This window comes from Phycodurus eques, chromosome 2 (assembly GCF_024500275.1).
Source record: "Phycodurus eques isolate BA_2022a chromosome 2, UOR_Pequ_1.1, whole genome shotgun sequence".
Classification (NCBI taxonomy): domain Eukaryota; kingdom Metazoa; phylum Chordata; class Actinopteri; order Syngnathiformes; family Syngnathidae; genus Phycodurus; species Phycodurus eques.
In genome coordinates, this window is record NC_084526.1 from 13392905 (window position 1) to 13411303 (window position 18399).

At 41.0% G+C, this 18399-nt stretch overlaps 1 protein-coding gene across 10 annotated transcripts; it reads left to right on the plus strand.

Moving 5' to 3' along the window:
• The first annotated feature begins 2996 nt into the window (after positions 1-2996).
• LOC133397239 (tropomyosin alpha-1 chain) lies at positions 2997-17586 on the plus strand. 10 transcript variants are annotated; one of them, XM_061667893.1, is made up of 10 exons: positions 2997-3438; positions 3865-3990; positions 7254-7387; positions 10139-10256; positions 10324-10394; positions 10488-10563; positions 10674-10736; positions 11073-11142; positions 11639-11717; positions 14525-17171. In XM_061667893.1, the coding sequence occupies exons 1-10, from the start codon at positions 3325-3327 to the stop codon at positions 14589-14591; spliced, it is 918 nt and encodes a 305-aa protein (XP_061523877.1). In that variant the 5' UTR covers positions 2997-3324; the 3' UTR covers positions 14592-17171. The 10 variants fall into 10 exon arrangements, with proteins under 10 accessions (XP_061523877.1, XP_061523904.1, XP_061523894.1 ...); XM_061667920.1 differs by having other exon boundaries at positions 17078-17154; XM_061667910.1 differs by lacking the exon at positions 14525-17171 and adding an exon at positions 12313-12403.
• Positions 17587-18399: the final 813 nt, after the last annotated feature.

An 18399-nucleotide genomic window follows, 5' to 3' on the forward strand; every position in this document is an offset into this window, starting at 1 on the left:
TGTAAATGTGTGTCTGTGGTTTAAGGTCTACACTGGGTGTCAGACAGTGACAGCCTGATTGCAGCTCTGCGTTCTTGACTGGCACGTCTGGCTGTTAAAAAGGCCGCAAAGCACACGGTGGGGTGACAACATGGTGACAGCTGAGGCTCTTGGAAAAAAAAAAAAAAAACAAAGGCAAATACATCGGGTCAGACCACCAAAGTGATACTGCTGTCCAGATGACTGACTGGATCATAAACAATTGAAGGACACCTGTTGGGATATACTCATGCATTTCCAGTTGTATTCCTGTCAGCAGATGTGTCTTGTCTTTTTCGTTGGACTTTCCGGCTTTCCAATGTAACATGACGCTAACACATTGGGATACATTGCGGTTGTCTACGTGCATGTATTTCCACTGGATGCGTCAGAAATGTTCCAGGACTGGCGTCACAAAATATACATTTCAAATCCAAAGTACAAACTACAAGTTTCAGCGGGCCACGTGATCAACCAGCGTGTCTACAAAGAGATCAGGTGGCGTTTGACTTGTTCAGTGCCAGTACAACGTGCCCGCTCACAATTGCCCTGAGCATCCAACAGTTCCTGGCCTAGAAGAAGATTGTTGCGCTGGACCCGACTTGACTCCGTATGAATTTTCCCTCTTTCCCAAGAAAGAACAAAGGCTGGGAAAGTATATTAAACTCCAGGAGGATTACTTCAAATGGCAAAGCTTGTAGTTTGGATTTGAAATCTATCTTTTGTGACACCAGTCCTCGACGTTTTCTGACACACACACAGTAGTTTCACTTGGGCCTTGGAACTTCCAAGTTGGCTTTTCCTCTCCTTCCCACACTAACACATATACTGTACATAGCACATAAACAATTGGAGAATGCACAGCAGTATACATTGTGGTCATATTTTCCAGCCTTTATTGAGCCAAGGCTCATATTTTCCATTATATAAAATCTCACGGCACACCACCAAACAAAGATGTCACCACAAGTGGTTTAATGTACCTTCTGTCATGCAGTGGAAAAGCATTACTTGTTCTGCCTTTCACTATATGTCACTGGCATAGACAATTCAATGGACATACTGTATTTGTAGTAAATACATATTTTTTTGGACCGATTAAGTGATATTGGATCATTTCCCACTGTACAACGAACGATCTCTCACGGCACACTGGCTGGGAATGACTGGTCGACAGTCATGCGTTTCTATAGTTCTGTTCTTGTTAGTAGTTGGGTCAGTAGTTTTAGTCAGAGCTTGGAATTTGGATATTTCCGACTTCCCACAATCACACAGTATCATACAATTGGAGGATACCAGGTGGGATGCAGTGTGGTTGTCTACATCCTTGCATTTGGTCTTTATTTTATTCGTAGTTGTGTCAGTATTTGATTTGGACGTTGGGCGTTCTAAGTGGGACACTTTCTAGGCCCCAGTAGTCCAGAATGTAGCATAATGCCAACACAGCATCATAAAGAATTGGAGGATGCTGGGATACCTAATGGTTGTAGAAAACCGTGCATTTGCAGTTCTCCTATATACGGCACAGAATACTCTACTTTCTTTTTTTCTACATTTTGGTTGGACCTTGGGCTTACCAAGATGGAAATTCCCTACCCTTCCCACACAGATAGAGTGTTAAATCTGACAACCCCATTCTGAAAGTTGAGGGTGGGAAGAGCAGCAACATGGACCGCATTGAGCAGGTGCTTTGCAAGCACCACCTCACCATCCAGCCCTCTTGGCCCAGGCTGTGTGTGTGACAGCTGCATTGGTGGCAGTGGCCCTGTGAATTATCAAAGGGGCCCTAGGTGAAGACTGGGGTAAGGGGTGGGGGGCTGTTGTAAAGACAAAAGCCACTCGATCCAGGGTGGCCAATTAAAGAGCTATGACTCTCCAACAGACATCAGCAGAGAGAGACGCTCGGACAAACCTGATGATGATCCTCCACGGGGAGAGCAAAGCCCATCCGGTAGTAGTCGGCATGTTAAAGTATGCCAGCCGGGGAGCTTTCCAAATGATCCCTGGAACACAAACACAAAGTGCCAGGAGCTAACATGACCCCCCCCCCCCCCCCCCCCCCCCTCGGAGTGGGAGAGACTCCCACACTGGGCTTATTTAATCAGATAGATTTGCTTTGCGTGAATAGCTCACATGCACAGGATACTCAGACACGACTTTATTTCTCATGACTGGAACACAAGAGTTGATAGCTCGCTAGCTAGATAGAGCGACGGACACATTATAGCTGGATACAGATTTAGATAGAATATATAGATCGATAGATACTTTAGCATTCATTTGTTAGTGATATCAAATTATTTTACAAAGACGAGAATGCTGTTTGACGCAATACGCGGACAATACTGTAAATAAATAAATACATTTCAAAAGGCAAACAGATGTTCAGTCAAAACTGAGTTTAATTGTTTGTTTCTCAAACATTAAAATATCAATATCAATATTAAATAAAATATTAAAATAAACAAAAACCCCAATATGTACAATACAATAAAATGCATCTTTATTCAGTGTATTTTATAAATATAATAAAAAGTACTTCATAATGAATACATACATATTTTTACAAGGGGATAAAGTAATACATCAAAATGCAATCAAAATTGAGTCCAAATGGGTTTTTTTTAGAACTAAATACAAATATAGCAATTGTAATACTTGGTAATGTATTATGTATTTATTACTTCATAATAAATAAATAAATAAATACATATTTTTCACATGGCGAAAAAATAATACCTTAAAAGTTAGTCAAATTCAATTTGAGTTTGATATACTGTACAACCTTATCTGTCCTGGCTTTTATTACTGCAAGGCGTAGCAAATGAAGTGTCCTTTGACACCTTGATGTTGCTTGTGGAAAACTGGGTTTACTGTAGCTATATATCTAATCACAAAGGGGGAAAACAAAGGGTGATGTCACAATAGGTTGGTTATTATGTTCCTTCATATTCCTGCGTGGACCGTGTTCAAAATAGGGCTGTACGTGTTGATGGCGCGAGAAGAGTGGGAGGAGGTGGCCGGTTGCTTGACTGACATCCATCCCCCCTTTTATGGGCACACAAGTGGTCAAATGCCTCGCAGGAGCGAATCGGGAAGACTTTCGCGCCCCCCCCCCAAAAAAAAAGAAAAGAAAGGGGGCTTGTGGCTTGGCAAGCAGCTGCAGTCGTTTCCAATAAGACATATTTGACTCACCAGGGCCTGAGCCAGCCCGTACTCCAGCTCGGCGTTCCGTGTGGTTCAGACGCCTCTCGCCAGTCCTCTCGTGTCTACTTTTCCGCGCAAAGCACCGACACTTAAGCAACAATGGATGCCATCAAGAAGAAGATGCAGATGCTCAAGCTCGACAAGGAGAATGGCTTGGACAGAGCTGAGCAGGCCGAGTCGGACAAGAAGGCGGCTGAGGACAGGAGCAAACAGGTTGGCATCCAATAAATGGGGCGCCTTTACGCACGGTGCCAACGGCTTTGCGCGCACCCTGCTGCCTCTCCACGACCATTTAAAATAGCAAACCGATTAATATGATGATTATTTCGTAATATTCTTCATCTTATATTGTTAGACAGTGAATAATTAGCACTGGGAGCCAATTATAACGCTCTTAATGATGTGTTTACCTGCTAAACACAAGATGTGTGTGTGTTTTTTAAAAATATCAGAATCCTCTTCGTTGGTTAAGTATGTTACAACACACAAGGACTGTGTCCGTAGTCATTGGAGTTACTCTCAAAAAGACACTCTAACAAAAAAATATATATTTCCACAAATGTCCTAAATATATATTTTCAAATATGTGTACATGAAAATGAGTGTGAAAGATAAAGCTCTTGCTCCTGTGTTTCCCAGCTTGAGGATGACCTGCTGGCACTGCAGAAGAAGCTGAAGTCAACAGAGGATGAGTTGGACAAATACTCCGAAGCCCTGAAGGATGCCCAGGAAAAACTGGAGCTGGCTGAGAAGAAAGCCACAGACGTGAGTCCAGGCCACAGTTGTGTGACCTTGAAATGACCTCCCCACCTGCACTGCCCAACTCTCCTACATGAATGGCTATACGTTGCAATAATCAAGTGGAGACACCTGTGGGTTGAATATTATATTTAGCGCACGTCCTCTTTATGGTAAGGTCACAGCCTTCCTCATTGCATTCCTGACTGCATTCCACAGGCGGTGGCACCAAACCGAGGACCGGTGTAATGTTACACTGGAGTGTTTTTACCTTGACTGTGTCACAGCTGGCAGGGGTTCGCTTCATTTTATTATAATTTTTTTTTTCAGATTAAATGACCATCTTACTGGCTGTGTATACACAAAATGATAACCGTTCTAAATGAAAAACTATCACGTTTTTGACAACATGGTTTGTTTATCTCAAGGGCCAACCAGTAAAAGTGTCTCAAAGCAATTTGTAATACAGACATTATGTTGCGAATAACAATTTAAAATAAAAAAACAATAACATTGAAGTCATGTGTGAGCTGGAGCCTATCCCAGCTGACTTTGGGCAAGAGGCGGGGTACACCCAGGACTGGTCGCCAGCCAATCACAGGGCTCATATAGCCAAACAACTATTCAAACTCACATTCTCTCACGAGGTTTGACATTAACACCCGCCAACCCGCCAAATGTGGGTGAATTTCCACAGTGGTGTATAGCACCCCTACTCTTCTCCCACCCGTTGAGGAATGTATTACGATCGGGAAAACAGTTCGATCAGCACCCCCCCCCCAACCCCGTCACAAATTTATTTTGGTTGATCTTCACCCCTTGGGTACGTTCACAAATGTAGTTTGGAAGGGGAAAAAAACTATACAATGTTAGATTGTGGCTGGTTCAAGTAGCCACAATCTCTGGTGACCAAATACATTACTGTTCACATATATGGACAATTTAGAGTCTTCAATGAACCTAACATGCATATTATTGGGCTACCTTGAAGAGAAAAACAAAACAAAACAGACAAGCACTGGGAGAACATGCAAACTCAAACCGTGACTCTCAGACTTGTGCTAACCCTGAGGCCACCATGCTTCACAGTTTACTATCCTATTTATTCCCTCATTATTGACACTGAGGCCAAAATAATAATATAAACACAATCATCCAATGTTTTATTTAGTATATAGAAACATCCATCCATCCATTTTCTGAGCCGCTTATCCTCACAAGGGTCGCGGGCGTGCTGGAGCCTATCCCAGCTATCATCGGGCAGGAGGCGGGGTACACCCTGAACTGGTTGCCAGCCAATCGCAGGGCACATACAAACAAACAACCATTCGCACTCACATTCACACCTATGGGCAATTTAGAGTCGTCAATTAACCTACCACCCATGTTTTTGGGGTGTGGGAGGAAACCAGAGTGCCCAGAGAAAACCCACGCAGGCACGGGGAGAACATGCAAACTCCACACAGGCGGGGTCGGGGATTGAACCCCGCTCCTCAGAACTGTGAGGCCGACGCTCTAACCAGTCGGCCACCGTGCCGCCTATATAGAAACATACACCCCATTAATTTCCTTTAACATTTATCCTTTTAAAGTCCTGGAGCCTGTCCCAGCTGACTTTGGGCAAGAGGCTGGGTACACCCTGGACTGGTCGCTAGTCAATCAGAGGGCACATAGACAAATAACCATTCACAACAATGTTTTGGATTAGTGTGGAAGCAAGATGGAGAAAACACACCCAAGCACATGGGGAATATCAACCAGAATCTTACAACTGTGAGGCAAATGTGCTAACCACGAGGACACCGTGCTGCCCCAATTACTGTACTATTTATTCCATTATTATTTATCACAATACAGACAAAGTTTACATTTATGACACACAGCATTTAAAACAAATTTTATTTAGTACATTATATAGAAAAAATGAATTTTATATGTATTTTCCATTTTATCGGTCAGCTTTAGGCTCAGTATAACAAACTATGTTTATTTGATTTGATTGTCAAACCCAACAAATGTGTCAGGCTCAATTTACACAGTAAGTTAGTTAGCTTGTAAATCAATTATTAAGTTAGTCGTTTAATTAGGAAATTACTCAGTTTAATCAGTTAAGTAGTTAGTTCCTCAGTCAGTCAATTAGTGAGTCAGCTATTTAGTTAGTAAATCAGTTCAATGGGAAACAGTGAGTTAGGTTCTCAATGAGTTAGTTATTTGTTAGTTAGTTGGTTTACTTACTCAATCAGTAAAAATAAATAATAATAATAATAATAAAGTAGGTACAATAGTAATCATTTATATCGCCACTGTAGCTTCCTTGTTTACGTTGTTGAATTAGGGCTGTTTTTGGGTTAGCTCAATTTTCCAGTCGGGGGTGCCCTCTTTAATCGTTCCTTAATTAGGTCGCCCTAATTTATCAACGATTTTAAAAAATAGCAATATTTTTGTAAAACGTAAGAAAAACTACAATTAATACAATTAATAGTGTCTCTATTTTAATTTTGCTTGATACGTGAAATATATTCCGTGCGAAGCGAGTCACTTCCGGGTTCGGTGGCACGTCCCAATCCCCATCAGGACTTGATTAAAGTGCGGTGGGGGCAGGGATCTGACGCGCCGCATCTCGCCTCTTGTGTCCAACGGCGGCGCCTTTTAGCGGAGGAGGCCAACAAGGACAAGCCTAGTTTAGCCGCAACGAAACGAACGCCAGTCAGGGCACGACCATGGCCGGTGGAAGCTCCTTGGAAGCGGTGAAGAAGAAAATCAAGTCGTTGCAAGAGCAGGCGGATGCGGCGGAAGACCGGGCTGCCTTACTCCAGCGGGAGCTCAACCTGGAGCGGAGCGCGAGGGAAGCAGTAAGCCAACGCTAATGATTTAAGGCAATTAGGGTTGAGGCTGCCGACGGCATTAAGCGTAAATCTGGTCAAAAAGCGTGGCGGCTAGGCCCAGACGGCGGCGCTTTATTATCACATATGTATACACACTCAAGTAACAAGCAAGGAGTGTGCCCCCCCCCCTTTACAATTGGAATTAAATACGCCCTGGAACGTGTAAACTCGCTTGACGACAGGTTCATCCCTGTGCTACCCCCCCCCACGAGCAACATGGAGCACCATGTGTCCATAGGCTGTCACAGACTTCAAAATGATTCAACCCGAACTTTGCTGAAAGGACCCACTGTCTACCCACCACCCCTTCTTCCTTTCTGCATCCCTCACCACGCCCAAGATTTGTTTGGATGCTGCAGCTCTTATACAAATACACCTGACTGACTTGTCTTGTGCCCTTCCCAGGCTGAGGGCGATGTCGCCTCCCTGAACAGACGCATCCAGCTGGTCGAGGAGGAGTTGGACCGTGCCCAGGAGCGTCTCGCCACGGCTCTGACCAAGCTGGAGGAGGCTGAGAAGGCTGCTGATGAGAGCGAGAGGTGGGTGCCCCTTGCGAGGCCAGCAAACACCACTTCCAGTACTTGAAGTACAGAGTTTGAATAACAGCCCATAGACTGTCAGATTTGATACCCGTTTCTCACTTCATTTGGGCTTGTAAATTGAGAGAACTGCATCAGAGTTACCTTATACCTGCACTTGTGCATCACTTATGACATGCTGCATGATCAAATACCCTCAAAATAAGCTAAAACCGTTGCATCAAATGTTGTTCTCAAGTGCCTGATTTTAGTTAGTTCTTGACAAAGGCTGTAGGAGGACCACTCCCAAGCATATGCCTCAGTGATGCCACTGCTGGCCACATGTTGCAATGCAGCATTGCGTACCCAAGAACAGGGATGGGGAGCCTTTAGTCTGTCCTCCAAGGATCATTATAAAGGGTGGGCCAAAAGTACGTATATTGTACACTTCAATATTTGTATTTATTTTCATGACATTTACTTTTTTATTTTGTTTTTTTTATTAAAACTGGCATATTCTTTCCTGTCCCTAAGTTGCTTTTTACTCTTACATCCTTCCTTTCATCCTTGCATTGTTGGAACCTACTTTTCATTTCTGACCTCTTTCCTGTCTGTCTTCCCCTCAGACCTGTCCAGTTAAAACATTTTTTTTAAAATTCTATTAACTTGTTTTCCTGGTGGCGGCACGGTGGTTACAGCGTCAGCCTCACAGTTCTGAGGACCAGGGTTCAATCCCCGGTCCCGCCTGTGTAGAGTTTGCATGTTCTCCCCGTGCCTGCGTGGGTTTTCTCCAGACACTCCCACACCCCAAAAACATGCATGGTAGGTTAATTGAAGACTCTAAATTGCCCGTAGGTGTGAATGTGAGTGCGAATGGTTGTTTGTTTGTATGTGCCATGCGATTGGCTGGCAACCAGTTCAGGGTGTATCCCGCCTCCTGCCCGATGATAGCTGGGAGAGGCGCCAGCACGCCCGCGACCCTCGTGAGGAGAAGCGGCTCAGAAGATGGATGGATGGAGGTTTTCCTGGCATGTTTGCCTTCCTAACCTCCTTCCTTCCTTCCTTCCTGACTTTGCTTCCTTCCCTCAGAATAGTTTAGTCTTGCACCCTTACATCCATCCTTCCTTCACTAAAACATTTTCTGCCTACATTCCTTTGTTTCTGTCATGCCTCTATTTTCTTGCCTTCTTTCCTCAAAACCGCTTTTTATAAATTCATACATCCTTACAGGTACATCTCAATCAACTAGAATTAGAAAACTATTTCTGTGGTTCAATTCCATAACTTATATTTGATATAGATTCAATACACAGTAAACTATTTTATAATTTGAGTTATTATTTTGATGATTTTTGCTAGACAACTAACAAAACCCCACATTTGACCAGCTCTAAGAAATTAGAATGTTACATAAGAATCACTCAGATTTGAACATGGAAGTGAGGTTGGCCTTCTGAAAAGTATATTCTTGTGTTGGATGAAACTGTATAATTTATGAGTTTCACTATTGGAATTGCAATGGTGGAATACACAACTCTCCTACAGCATTGAAATTTATTGAGATGCACTTGAACTTCCTTCACCTAAACCAACTTTTTTGCCTTCTCTCGTTTCTTCCTTCCTTTCCTCTGTCATATTTTTTTATTCATTCCTTGCTTCAACCTGCTTTTGTACCTTCTTTCCACCATAGACCTGCTTTTTCCCCTTCCTGATCTCCTTCCTTCCTTCTGCCTTTTTTTTTGCTTCCCCCCCCTTCCTTCACTCGTACCTGCTTTTTAATTTGTATCCTATCTTCACTTACTACTATTCTACCTTCCTTCGGCAGCTGGCCAATACAGCTTCACAATTCACTTTTCTTTGTTCTTGACTCAAATTATTTCCCCCAAAAATAAACGAGTTAATTTATAAAATGTAAAACTACCTGTAGTTTTGACACCCCCTATAATTTGAGCATCTGTGGATAGAATAATTATGGGCTTTTTATAGCAGTTATCCTGGGGTTTTATTTGTGACCTGGCCTGCTATGCAATTCTAAAAACATCCTCCTGTGCAGTGTCGGGTCCCCACCCTGATTTATTGGCCCTTCCACATTTAAAAAGGTAAAAATACAAAGGGGTCCTTGGTATAAAATGGTTCCGATGGACAGGCAACCTCTAAATGTTGGATGGCGTAAGAATATGTAATCACGCGGCACAAGAAGGCTCAGTTATTGTTTTTCCACAAAATATTTTAATTTGACGTACAATTTTGTTTTCATATATTACTGTCATTTTGACTTTATGACTGCAGTAGCGTAGATTAGTGTTAGACTGCGCTGTAGGAATGGAAATTTGTCGTAAACTGTATGTCAGACGTGTTTATAACAGGGATGAATGAAGCCTTCCAAGGAACTATTAAATGTATGGTATATATTTTACAACTGTTGAAAATGTTGTTATCTTTACATACCATGTGCATTTGTGGGTTTGTTTGTGGGCATTTTATAACTGTTCCTCTTATTTGCTTTTAGAATTACATGGGACAGATCACATGCTCACCCTTGATTTTTATTTATTTTTAAACCTCTTCCACATTTAAAACCGGCAAATACATTCAATATTTTGCTAAGTTGATTTGTTACTGACACCAGAGTTCTCATATCATGAAATGCATCATGTTGTTGTTGTTTTTTGCGGCACAAAAAATAAGTGTCCGTGTCTAGAAACGACTTTAGCCTGCTGCTGTCGCTTGTGGTTCCCTTTGAATTAACCAAATTATTTGTGTCCCCTTCAGAGGCATGAAGGTTATTGAGAACAGGGCGATGAAAGATGAGGAGAAGATGGAGCTGCAAGAGATCCAGTTAAAGGAGGCCAAGCACATCGCTGAGGAGGCTGACCGCAAATACGAGGAGGCATGTTTCTCAGATAGCGGGCTTCTGAAAAACTTTGTTCTAACTCGTCTTGCATGTTTGACTTCAGGTGGCCCGTAAGCTTGTGATCATTGAGAGCGATTTGGAACGTACAGAGGAGCGCGCCGAGCTCTCTGAGAGGTAAGAACCTCACCGTTCAAAATAATAGTTTCTCTTGGATATAGTGTTGTTTCTGACTATGGGCTCTTTTCCCAACCATAACTAAAACTACAGCAAATGTTCTGAGCTTGAGGAGGAACTGAAGACCGTGCAGAACAACCTGAAGTCTCTGGAGGCTCAGGCAGAGAAGGTAAATCAGCAGAAGAAAATAATTACATAATTGAAGCTGTCTGCAGTGTTGTGACGCTTGCTCTTTTTTTTTTTTGTTGTTTTTTTTTTTTTAAACCCGTGTAACCACAGTACTCTCAGAAGGAGGACAAGTACGAGGAGGAGATCAAGGTTCTTACAGACAAACTGAAGGAGGTGAGGAGGAGGCGCAGATTTGTCAAAATTTTAACATAATTCTTTTTTTTTTTTTTTTTTATTTGAGGTAATTTCTTATTTTTTCAATAATGCATATTAATGTAACACATCAGTGTAATGAATATATATTTTCATGATATTCAATTCACTTTTTACTGTCATATCAAATGGCTGTATAGTGAAGGAACCATATTTGGTCCACGTTCATTTTGGCTAAGTTACCAAATATGGTTCATTGCCCTATAAGGAGCTAAAATAATCTGTTTTGGATAGAAGTTGCTAATTTTCTACACTGAGGTTGTTCATTTGTACTTCTATTTTCTTAACTCCTCACAGGCTGAGACCCGTGCTGAGTTTGCCGAGCGATCAGTCGCCAAGCTTGAGAAGACCATTGATGACCTAGAAGGTATGAATCAATTTATTTTAAACTTATCAGCCATCTGAAGATGTAGTACTAGAAGTGATTCTTTGAAACGTAATACAGTGTCAGATTGGTCATGCGGACATTGCGCTTTTAAACGGTTTATCGCGAGTCAGAAGTTGATGCGGCCGTGCTGTAATTCGCATTGGCAGGGGTGCGCCTCAGCGTGCCGCCTGTGTTTTAGATTCCGATCCGCTGGCTGTTCAAGCCTGGCAGGTGACATGTCGGACGCTTTCGCTGTGACTCCTCCGGAATCTGTCACTACCTCCGCAGCTGTTGCCTTCCTAACTTCCTAATTCTGTCCTGCTCCCTTCCATGGTTTCTTCATTTGTCTTATTTTTTATTTTTTAAATTTTTTTTGGTCTCTGTTCACTGACTTCATTTCACTTTCCTTCCCCCCCCCCCCCCCTTTTTATTTATTTATTTTTTTTTTTTGGCCTCAATCCGCTTCGCCACCTTGGTAATAATTCCTCCACCGTAGATGAGCTGTATGCCCAGAAACTGAAGTACAAGGCCATCAGCGAGGAGCTGGACCACGCCCTCAACGACATGACTTCCATGTAATTCAACATGATGCTCGTGTGTGTGTGTGTGTGTGTGTGTGTGTGTGTGTGCGTGTGCGTGTGTGTGTGCGCCTCCTTTTTAGTAGTCTCGCCACACAGCGTTGACCACTTTAACATAACATAACATAGCTCCTCCTTGTTGCATGTCTGGGTTTGATAACAAATTCTCTCTAGATGTATATAGAAAGTATGCATATTTCAGTAGTTCAATTTAAAATGGGAAACGTTTATATTATATATGTATATTGAATACAAACGGTGAAAAATGTAATTTTATTTTTTTTTAATTTTGAGGAGTATAGCTCATCTTACGAAAATAAACTTTTTTTTAATTGAACCACTGAAATAAATGAACTTAAATGAACTTTTTTTAAATGAACTTTTCAATGATATTGTAATTTATTGCAATGCACCTATGGCCACTAACTATATCTAATAATAATAATAATAAGTATGTGTAATGTACTTTTCTTTTGAGAATCTCAAAGTACAAGTTCCCCTTGCTCATTCCTGCATCCAATTTCTCCAATCTGCATGCTTCACTTTACCTTTTTTCTTCACTTTTGTTTTTTTTCTTCTTTTCCTCCTACAGCTAAATGTGTACATCTCAGAAGCACATGCTGGTTCCTCATCATCTCTTTCCTGTGCAGCGCTGCCCCAATTTACTGTTTTCTATCCTGTCTCTACTGCCCACTACTGCCACTTTCTGCCACCACCCATTTGTTCATCTCTCATGCGCACACCCTTTGAGCAGTTTTACTTGGCTGTAAAATAAATAAATAAAAATATTTCATCTGTCAGCCCCTCCACCTTTTTCCTCACTTCCATTTGTACTTCACTTTTATTTTTCTGTGTTTTAATTTATTTTGTCGAATAGCTTTTGAATAAACTCCAAAGCTCTTCTCCCTTTCGCTGTTCCCCATTTCTCTGTGGGAGAACCTATTTTGAATAGCAGGCTTGTTGGGGTGTTTCGTCCTTAACAGTGGAGCCTTTAAGATAGGATGCGAACAGTTTTTCCCATAGGAAATACTGTAAATGTTCCAGGGTCAAACTGTCGCCTTCATAAAACCTGTATCAACTATTCAATCAATGTTTTAAATAACAAACATTTGAAACTGCCATACAAGTGTTAAAAAGTTAACTTTTAAAATGTAAAAACAAGAATACACCGTTTACTGACAAAACTATAATGAGAGATCTTGCTTATTAACATTCTTGGGGCGCGTAAAAGGTTAGCCAGTGTTAATAGTGAAACTTTTTTTTAATCCTCAATTTATCTCATTTACTGGGATGAATAAATACTTTACTTACAAGTGCATCCGTTTGAGTTTTCTGAGTTAGGAGCTTTGCTCTTATTTTTTTGCTTTATGTTGAGAACTAAAATTTGAGGTATGAGCAAGCTTCAGATACACTGCTAGGTAGCGTCAGCGAACGCCACAACGTATGCCCAACGTCTTGCGTCTCACTCACAATTTAAATACTAATTAATTAATTTAAGTAAATTGAGCTGCAAGCTCAGTCACGGAATGAATTACACTGGTACCACGGTATATACCCGTGTAGCTAAAACAGGTGCCAAGGTGTATGGTGACGCTGGAGTCTTAACTGTGAATACAAGTCAGTTTACTTTATGTAACCTCACGTTCCTACTTATATTCTTCTCTAAACACCACTTGTTGAGGCTTCACCTTCTTTTGGAATAAGAGCCGGGGGGAAAAAAGCAAACTAATGGCCTAAAATGAATTCTTTGATGTTCGTGTAAACGCTGAAGTTTTGTGAAACCACACAGGAGTGGTTTTCCCTCCAAATTTGTCAGATACTCGAAATGTACAACCTCAGTGAGCGTTGGACTTTAGGGGTTCCACTTGTCGTTGAAACCGGATGTTTAGATAGACTATTCCCCCCCCTCACTGTCTGACATGAAATCAGACTAAACTTTTCCTGTTTTTGGTCAATTAGGATTACCAAAATGATTTATATTTTCTAAATGCCAGAATAATGAGAGAAGAATTTTTAAGGCAATTTTTCATTACTTTCAGAAGTTTACATACACTTAGTATGCCCTTAAACAATTTGGGAAAACCCAGATGATGCTATTTCTTTGGAAACTTCTGATAGGTTTATTGACAATTGGAGACACACCTGTGGATGTATTTGAACTCGGCACACTTGAGACACCTGAATCACACTGCTACTTTAACATCATGAGAAAGTCAAAAGAAATCGGTCAAGATATCAGAAAGAGAATTGTGAACTTGCACAAGTCTGATTCATCCTTGGGTGCAATTTCCAGATGCCTGAAGGTGCCACATTTATCAGTTCAAACAATTACTGTATGTGAAGTAGCTGCACTGTTTTGTAACCGTGCAGCAGAAGTAAAGAATGGTGCACAGACACACTTACACAAATAGATAACAAAGGATCTTCGGTACTTAATTGTTACATTTCACACTTGATGGGTGGGGAGCCACTCCAAAGAGTCAAATATTTGTAGGCTATACACGCAGTTAAGTTAGTTTTTCATGTCCATTTAATGGTGACCTTTGTGATTTCAAGTCCCTGCAGTGTATTATTGTTTAAAATGCTGTTCTGCTCTGTTTGGTAGACCCAATAACATTTTTAATTGAAGGGTTTGATATGTTATGAAATAATGTTTTTCATGGCCAACAAAAGCTCTCTTGGCTGACTCACAAATACCCAAGTCTATGATGGTCCAAACTACTAACTTCCGCTTTTATTTTGTCTGCTACTAACCTACCTTCTGTCTCCTCTCCCTTTCTCTCACCTGCCTTCCTACTGTCAAGACCACCTTCACAAGCAGCTCGAGAAAAAACGTCTTCTCACCAACGAGCTGCGGGTAGCCTTAAATGAGGCCTGAGGCAGCCCCTTTGCATTTCCCTTCTTCACAAATGTCCTCATACTTTGATGCAAAGAGCATATTCAACCAGCTGTGGTGCACAGCGCCAATCAATGGGTGCTTTCAGTCGGCAGGAGGAAAAAAAATACTTTGGGACTTTTATTATCATTATGCATGCTTCATGAGACTCCTCGGTGGAAGCTCAGACACTGGAAAGTTATCAATGTGTCTGGTATTTGTTTTTCTCAGTTACGGTCAGGGCTGTGGCACATTCATTCATTAGAACCTGTACTAAAATTAATACTTGGCAGAAAGAAGCTAATGACGATCTTGGGGTTGCTAATCCGAGTAAAACCACACTCAATCCTCCCCCCATTCCCCCAAAAGAAGACTAGTGCTTCAAGTTATCTTGTAAGTTGCGCCTAGTCTATTTGAATAAATTGCCCGGAACAGCAAGTTGAAGCTAACGAATTAGGTGCTCGTGATTTGCCAACTGATTGGCCACTCTGTACATTGCACATTCAAGTTGTTGCTGTTCCACTCTAATCCAGCAGGAGGCAGTAAAGTGTGTTTCAAACGGTTTCCAGTTCCTCAACAAATTAAGAAGCCAATGCTTCCGCTGACTGCAGACAAGGAATTACAATATGGACTTCCCTGCGCCTTTGTGCCTTGATCTATTTTGAAAACACAAAAGAAAGAGACACTGATGTATACAGATGCGCAACTATAGCCTACTCCTTTTGGTAAATCTAGACTGACTTAAATAGCCCCAAAACAAGTCGGCGAGCTCAAAATGGGGCTACAAGTAGGTTTGATTCGCACAATGGATGATGTGCTTTAGTCATGGCGCATAAATCCAGTGTGTTGACTTTCAACACTTTTTTCCTATTTATTGTAGATCAAGGCCGGGGCGGATACTTAAAGGTCCAAAGCTCTGGACGCAAAGATAGCCCGTTAAACGTTTGCACAGACTATAATGAGAGAGTAATTCTATTTGACTTTTTTTTTTTTTTTTCAACATTTTTAACCTGTTAGCTAGTTTGTCATGTAGATAGTACATTTTATTTGTATAGCCCTTAATCACAAGAGTCTCAAAGGGCTTCACAGGCCCATAGTTGACAAAGATGGGTGATATCCCCTGATCTAAACTCCCCAACCAGGCAATGAAAAAACCCGAAACCCCCACTTGAGGAAATAAGAAACTCAGAAAAGACAACAGATGGAGAGATCCCCCTTTCAGGGTAACCAAGCTGAAAAACGGATTTCAAGTGGGCAATATTTGTCACATGATGGTGCTGTACAATGTTGGGTAAAATAGCATAAGAGTCCATTTCATGAGATGAAGCGCCACAGATAGAGACTCCATTGGGAAAGTCCTCGATGCAAAATCAAAGACCGTTAAATACACTTGGGATGGAAAAGCTTTTCCTGCAGAATTTAGTCCCTTTTGCTCAGTAGCTTTAAGCCTTGTTTCCATTGAGAGGTACAATACAGTATCCATTTTTATTTTTCATTAGGGCTGACTGATTCAGGAAAAAAATCCAATTGCGATTTTGTTTTTTTTAAATGTGTGGGAGCACGTTTTAGTGTCATGTTTTTCGTTTGTTTTATATTCAAGGGGTAGAGTAGAAGTATTTTTACATACAAATATTTACTGTGACTATAGTGAGGATAAACGATACGGAAAATGAATGACCTGACTACTGCATTGGTGTAGGTTAGTGACAGACCAGTGCGTTCCTGCTTGCCTACAAATTCGGGTTATGATTCAACCCCTGGAATAGAAATCTGTTTTAAACCGAGGACCTGTATTCAGGTTTTTCGTTTAATTTGTCATCTGTCTAATAAGGAATTAATTATGGCCACAAACAGTAACGTATGGAGGAATTTGTTGCTGTGACCTTTGGCCGCGTTTGTCAATGGACAAATTTAAAAAATAAATGGTGAAATGCTAAATAGTCCTGAGTGTGATATAAGTTCCTCCCAGTTTTACAATTCATGCAAATACCAAATGACTCGGCACTGTCTGACCAAAACGATATGCCGGCTGTCTCTGCATTTCACCGTTTTTTTATTTTATTCCTTTTTTTATTTACATAAATCATCAAGCGTGAGTCTTCATATAAGGCAAATGCTCCCCCAAAAGTAGCCTTTAACAGACATTGAGACTATTTAAAGCGAAATCTTTCTGAAACCAAGCTTTTTACTTTGTTGAGCAACTGCAAAAGTATATGCAATCTTATATTGACTGCAATCAGCAAATTTAACTGTCGGCTGTTTTAAATATATTTAGTTATTTCATGCAGTCGTGACCACAGCCCTGCTTGTTACTGAAATTCAAAATATTATGGTCACTAATATTGAATACTAACTCCTTTGGTTTACACTTTGTCACCACGTTGTCTAAGAGAGTGTGCAGTATAATCCTGACTAGAGCTTCCTGTTTGTGTTTGCACTGATGTTTTGAACGGGTCTTAACGCTGCCATGCTATATTAACAGATAAACTCAATCGTGCTAAAGAAGAGGACCTGAGCGTAAAGCAGTTGCTGGATCAGACTCTAAGGGAGATCTGTGACATTTGACCGCCAACATCGTGACTGGCTCTGGCACCATACGGCTGCCGTAAACACAACTCACGTTTGTGTCTCCTCAGACCTCATTAAGAAACAAGCTACTGTAGATAAGCCCTGTAACTGCACAGCATTCACTGGATATCTTTGTTGAGAAAATAAGCACTTTTTTTCAGGGGAAAAACACATCACATGATCATCAGCCATATTTAAGTCAAGGAACCTTTTATTGAGTACTTTGTAGTAGTTGTCTCTATTTTTTTCCTGGTGAACAATAAATTAATGACGTTTTTTTTCATTTGGCATTAGCACAGTTCCCTGAATGTACACTGACAAAATATTTGCACATTGAACTTTGTTTCATTGTTTAGCTGTTTTCTGTCCGAAAAATTTTATGATCATGGAAATGTTAAAATCCTGAATAAATTGTTAAATCGAGTATATTGCTTCTGTGTGGCTTCATTTGAACGGTTAATGTGTTGCTCTGCACATTTCACTTACACAAACCGTACAAACTGACAATCTGGCAAGATTTTAGCATTTTGTTCCTCCCTTCAGGTCAAAGTAGCAAAGGTGAGAACACAAGACCTCCGGCAGGACAAGCCAGAAGTCATAACGAAAACTGTTTTCCTGAACATTGTTGATTGTAAACATAATTTCAATATCACATACATTGATCAAATATAATGCTGATGTAAAGTCTTCATAACTCACTGCTACAATAGTATGGGAAGACATTTGAGAATTTATTCAGTTGCCTGCTGTTCAGCTCAAGGTCCACGTACTAGTCCTCATGTGTAAGATGTTTCTGCGCACTAGTAGAATAATGCGTTTTTACTTGTTGTTTTCATTTCTGTACACTACTAGGACTACTATATTACTAGGGAAGCAAAACTACTCGTGGGCATTTTGGTGGTAGGGTCCAGCAGGCAACCAGTGTGTGACACATGCCTACAAGTTGGGCCTATTGGTGTTACGAGTGCAGCTCAGTAGTTTTTGTAAGGTTTAATTGCGTACTAGTAGGCCAAAAGTGGCACGAGTCGTGGAAAAGACATTACAATACTAGTAGACAGTTACTACTACTAATGCGCTGAATTGTCTTACTAGTGAGTACATGAACGTTTAAACTGGTTATCGAATACATGCTTAAAAGGCTTTCCATATCGTAGTAATCATTAAGGACAATCATTTAATCGTTTATCTTGACACGGAAAAGCTTTACTCACAAACGTCCTCCTGGCCAATAGGGGT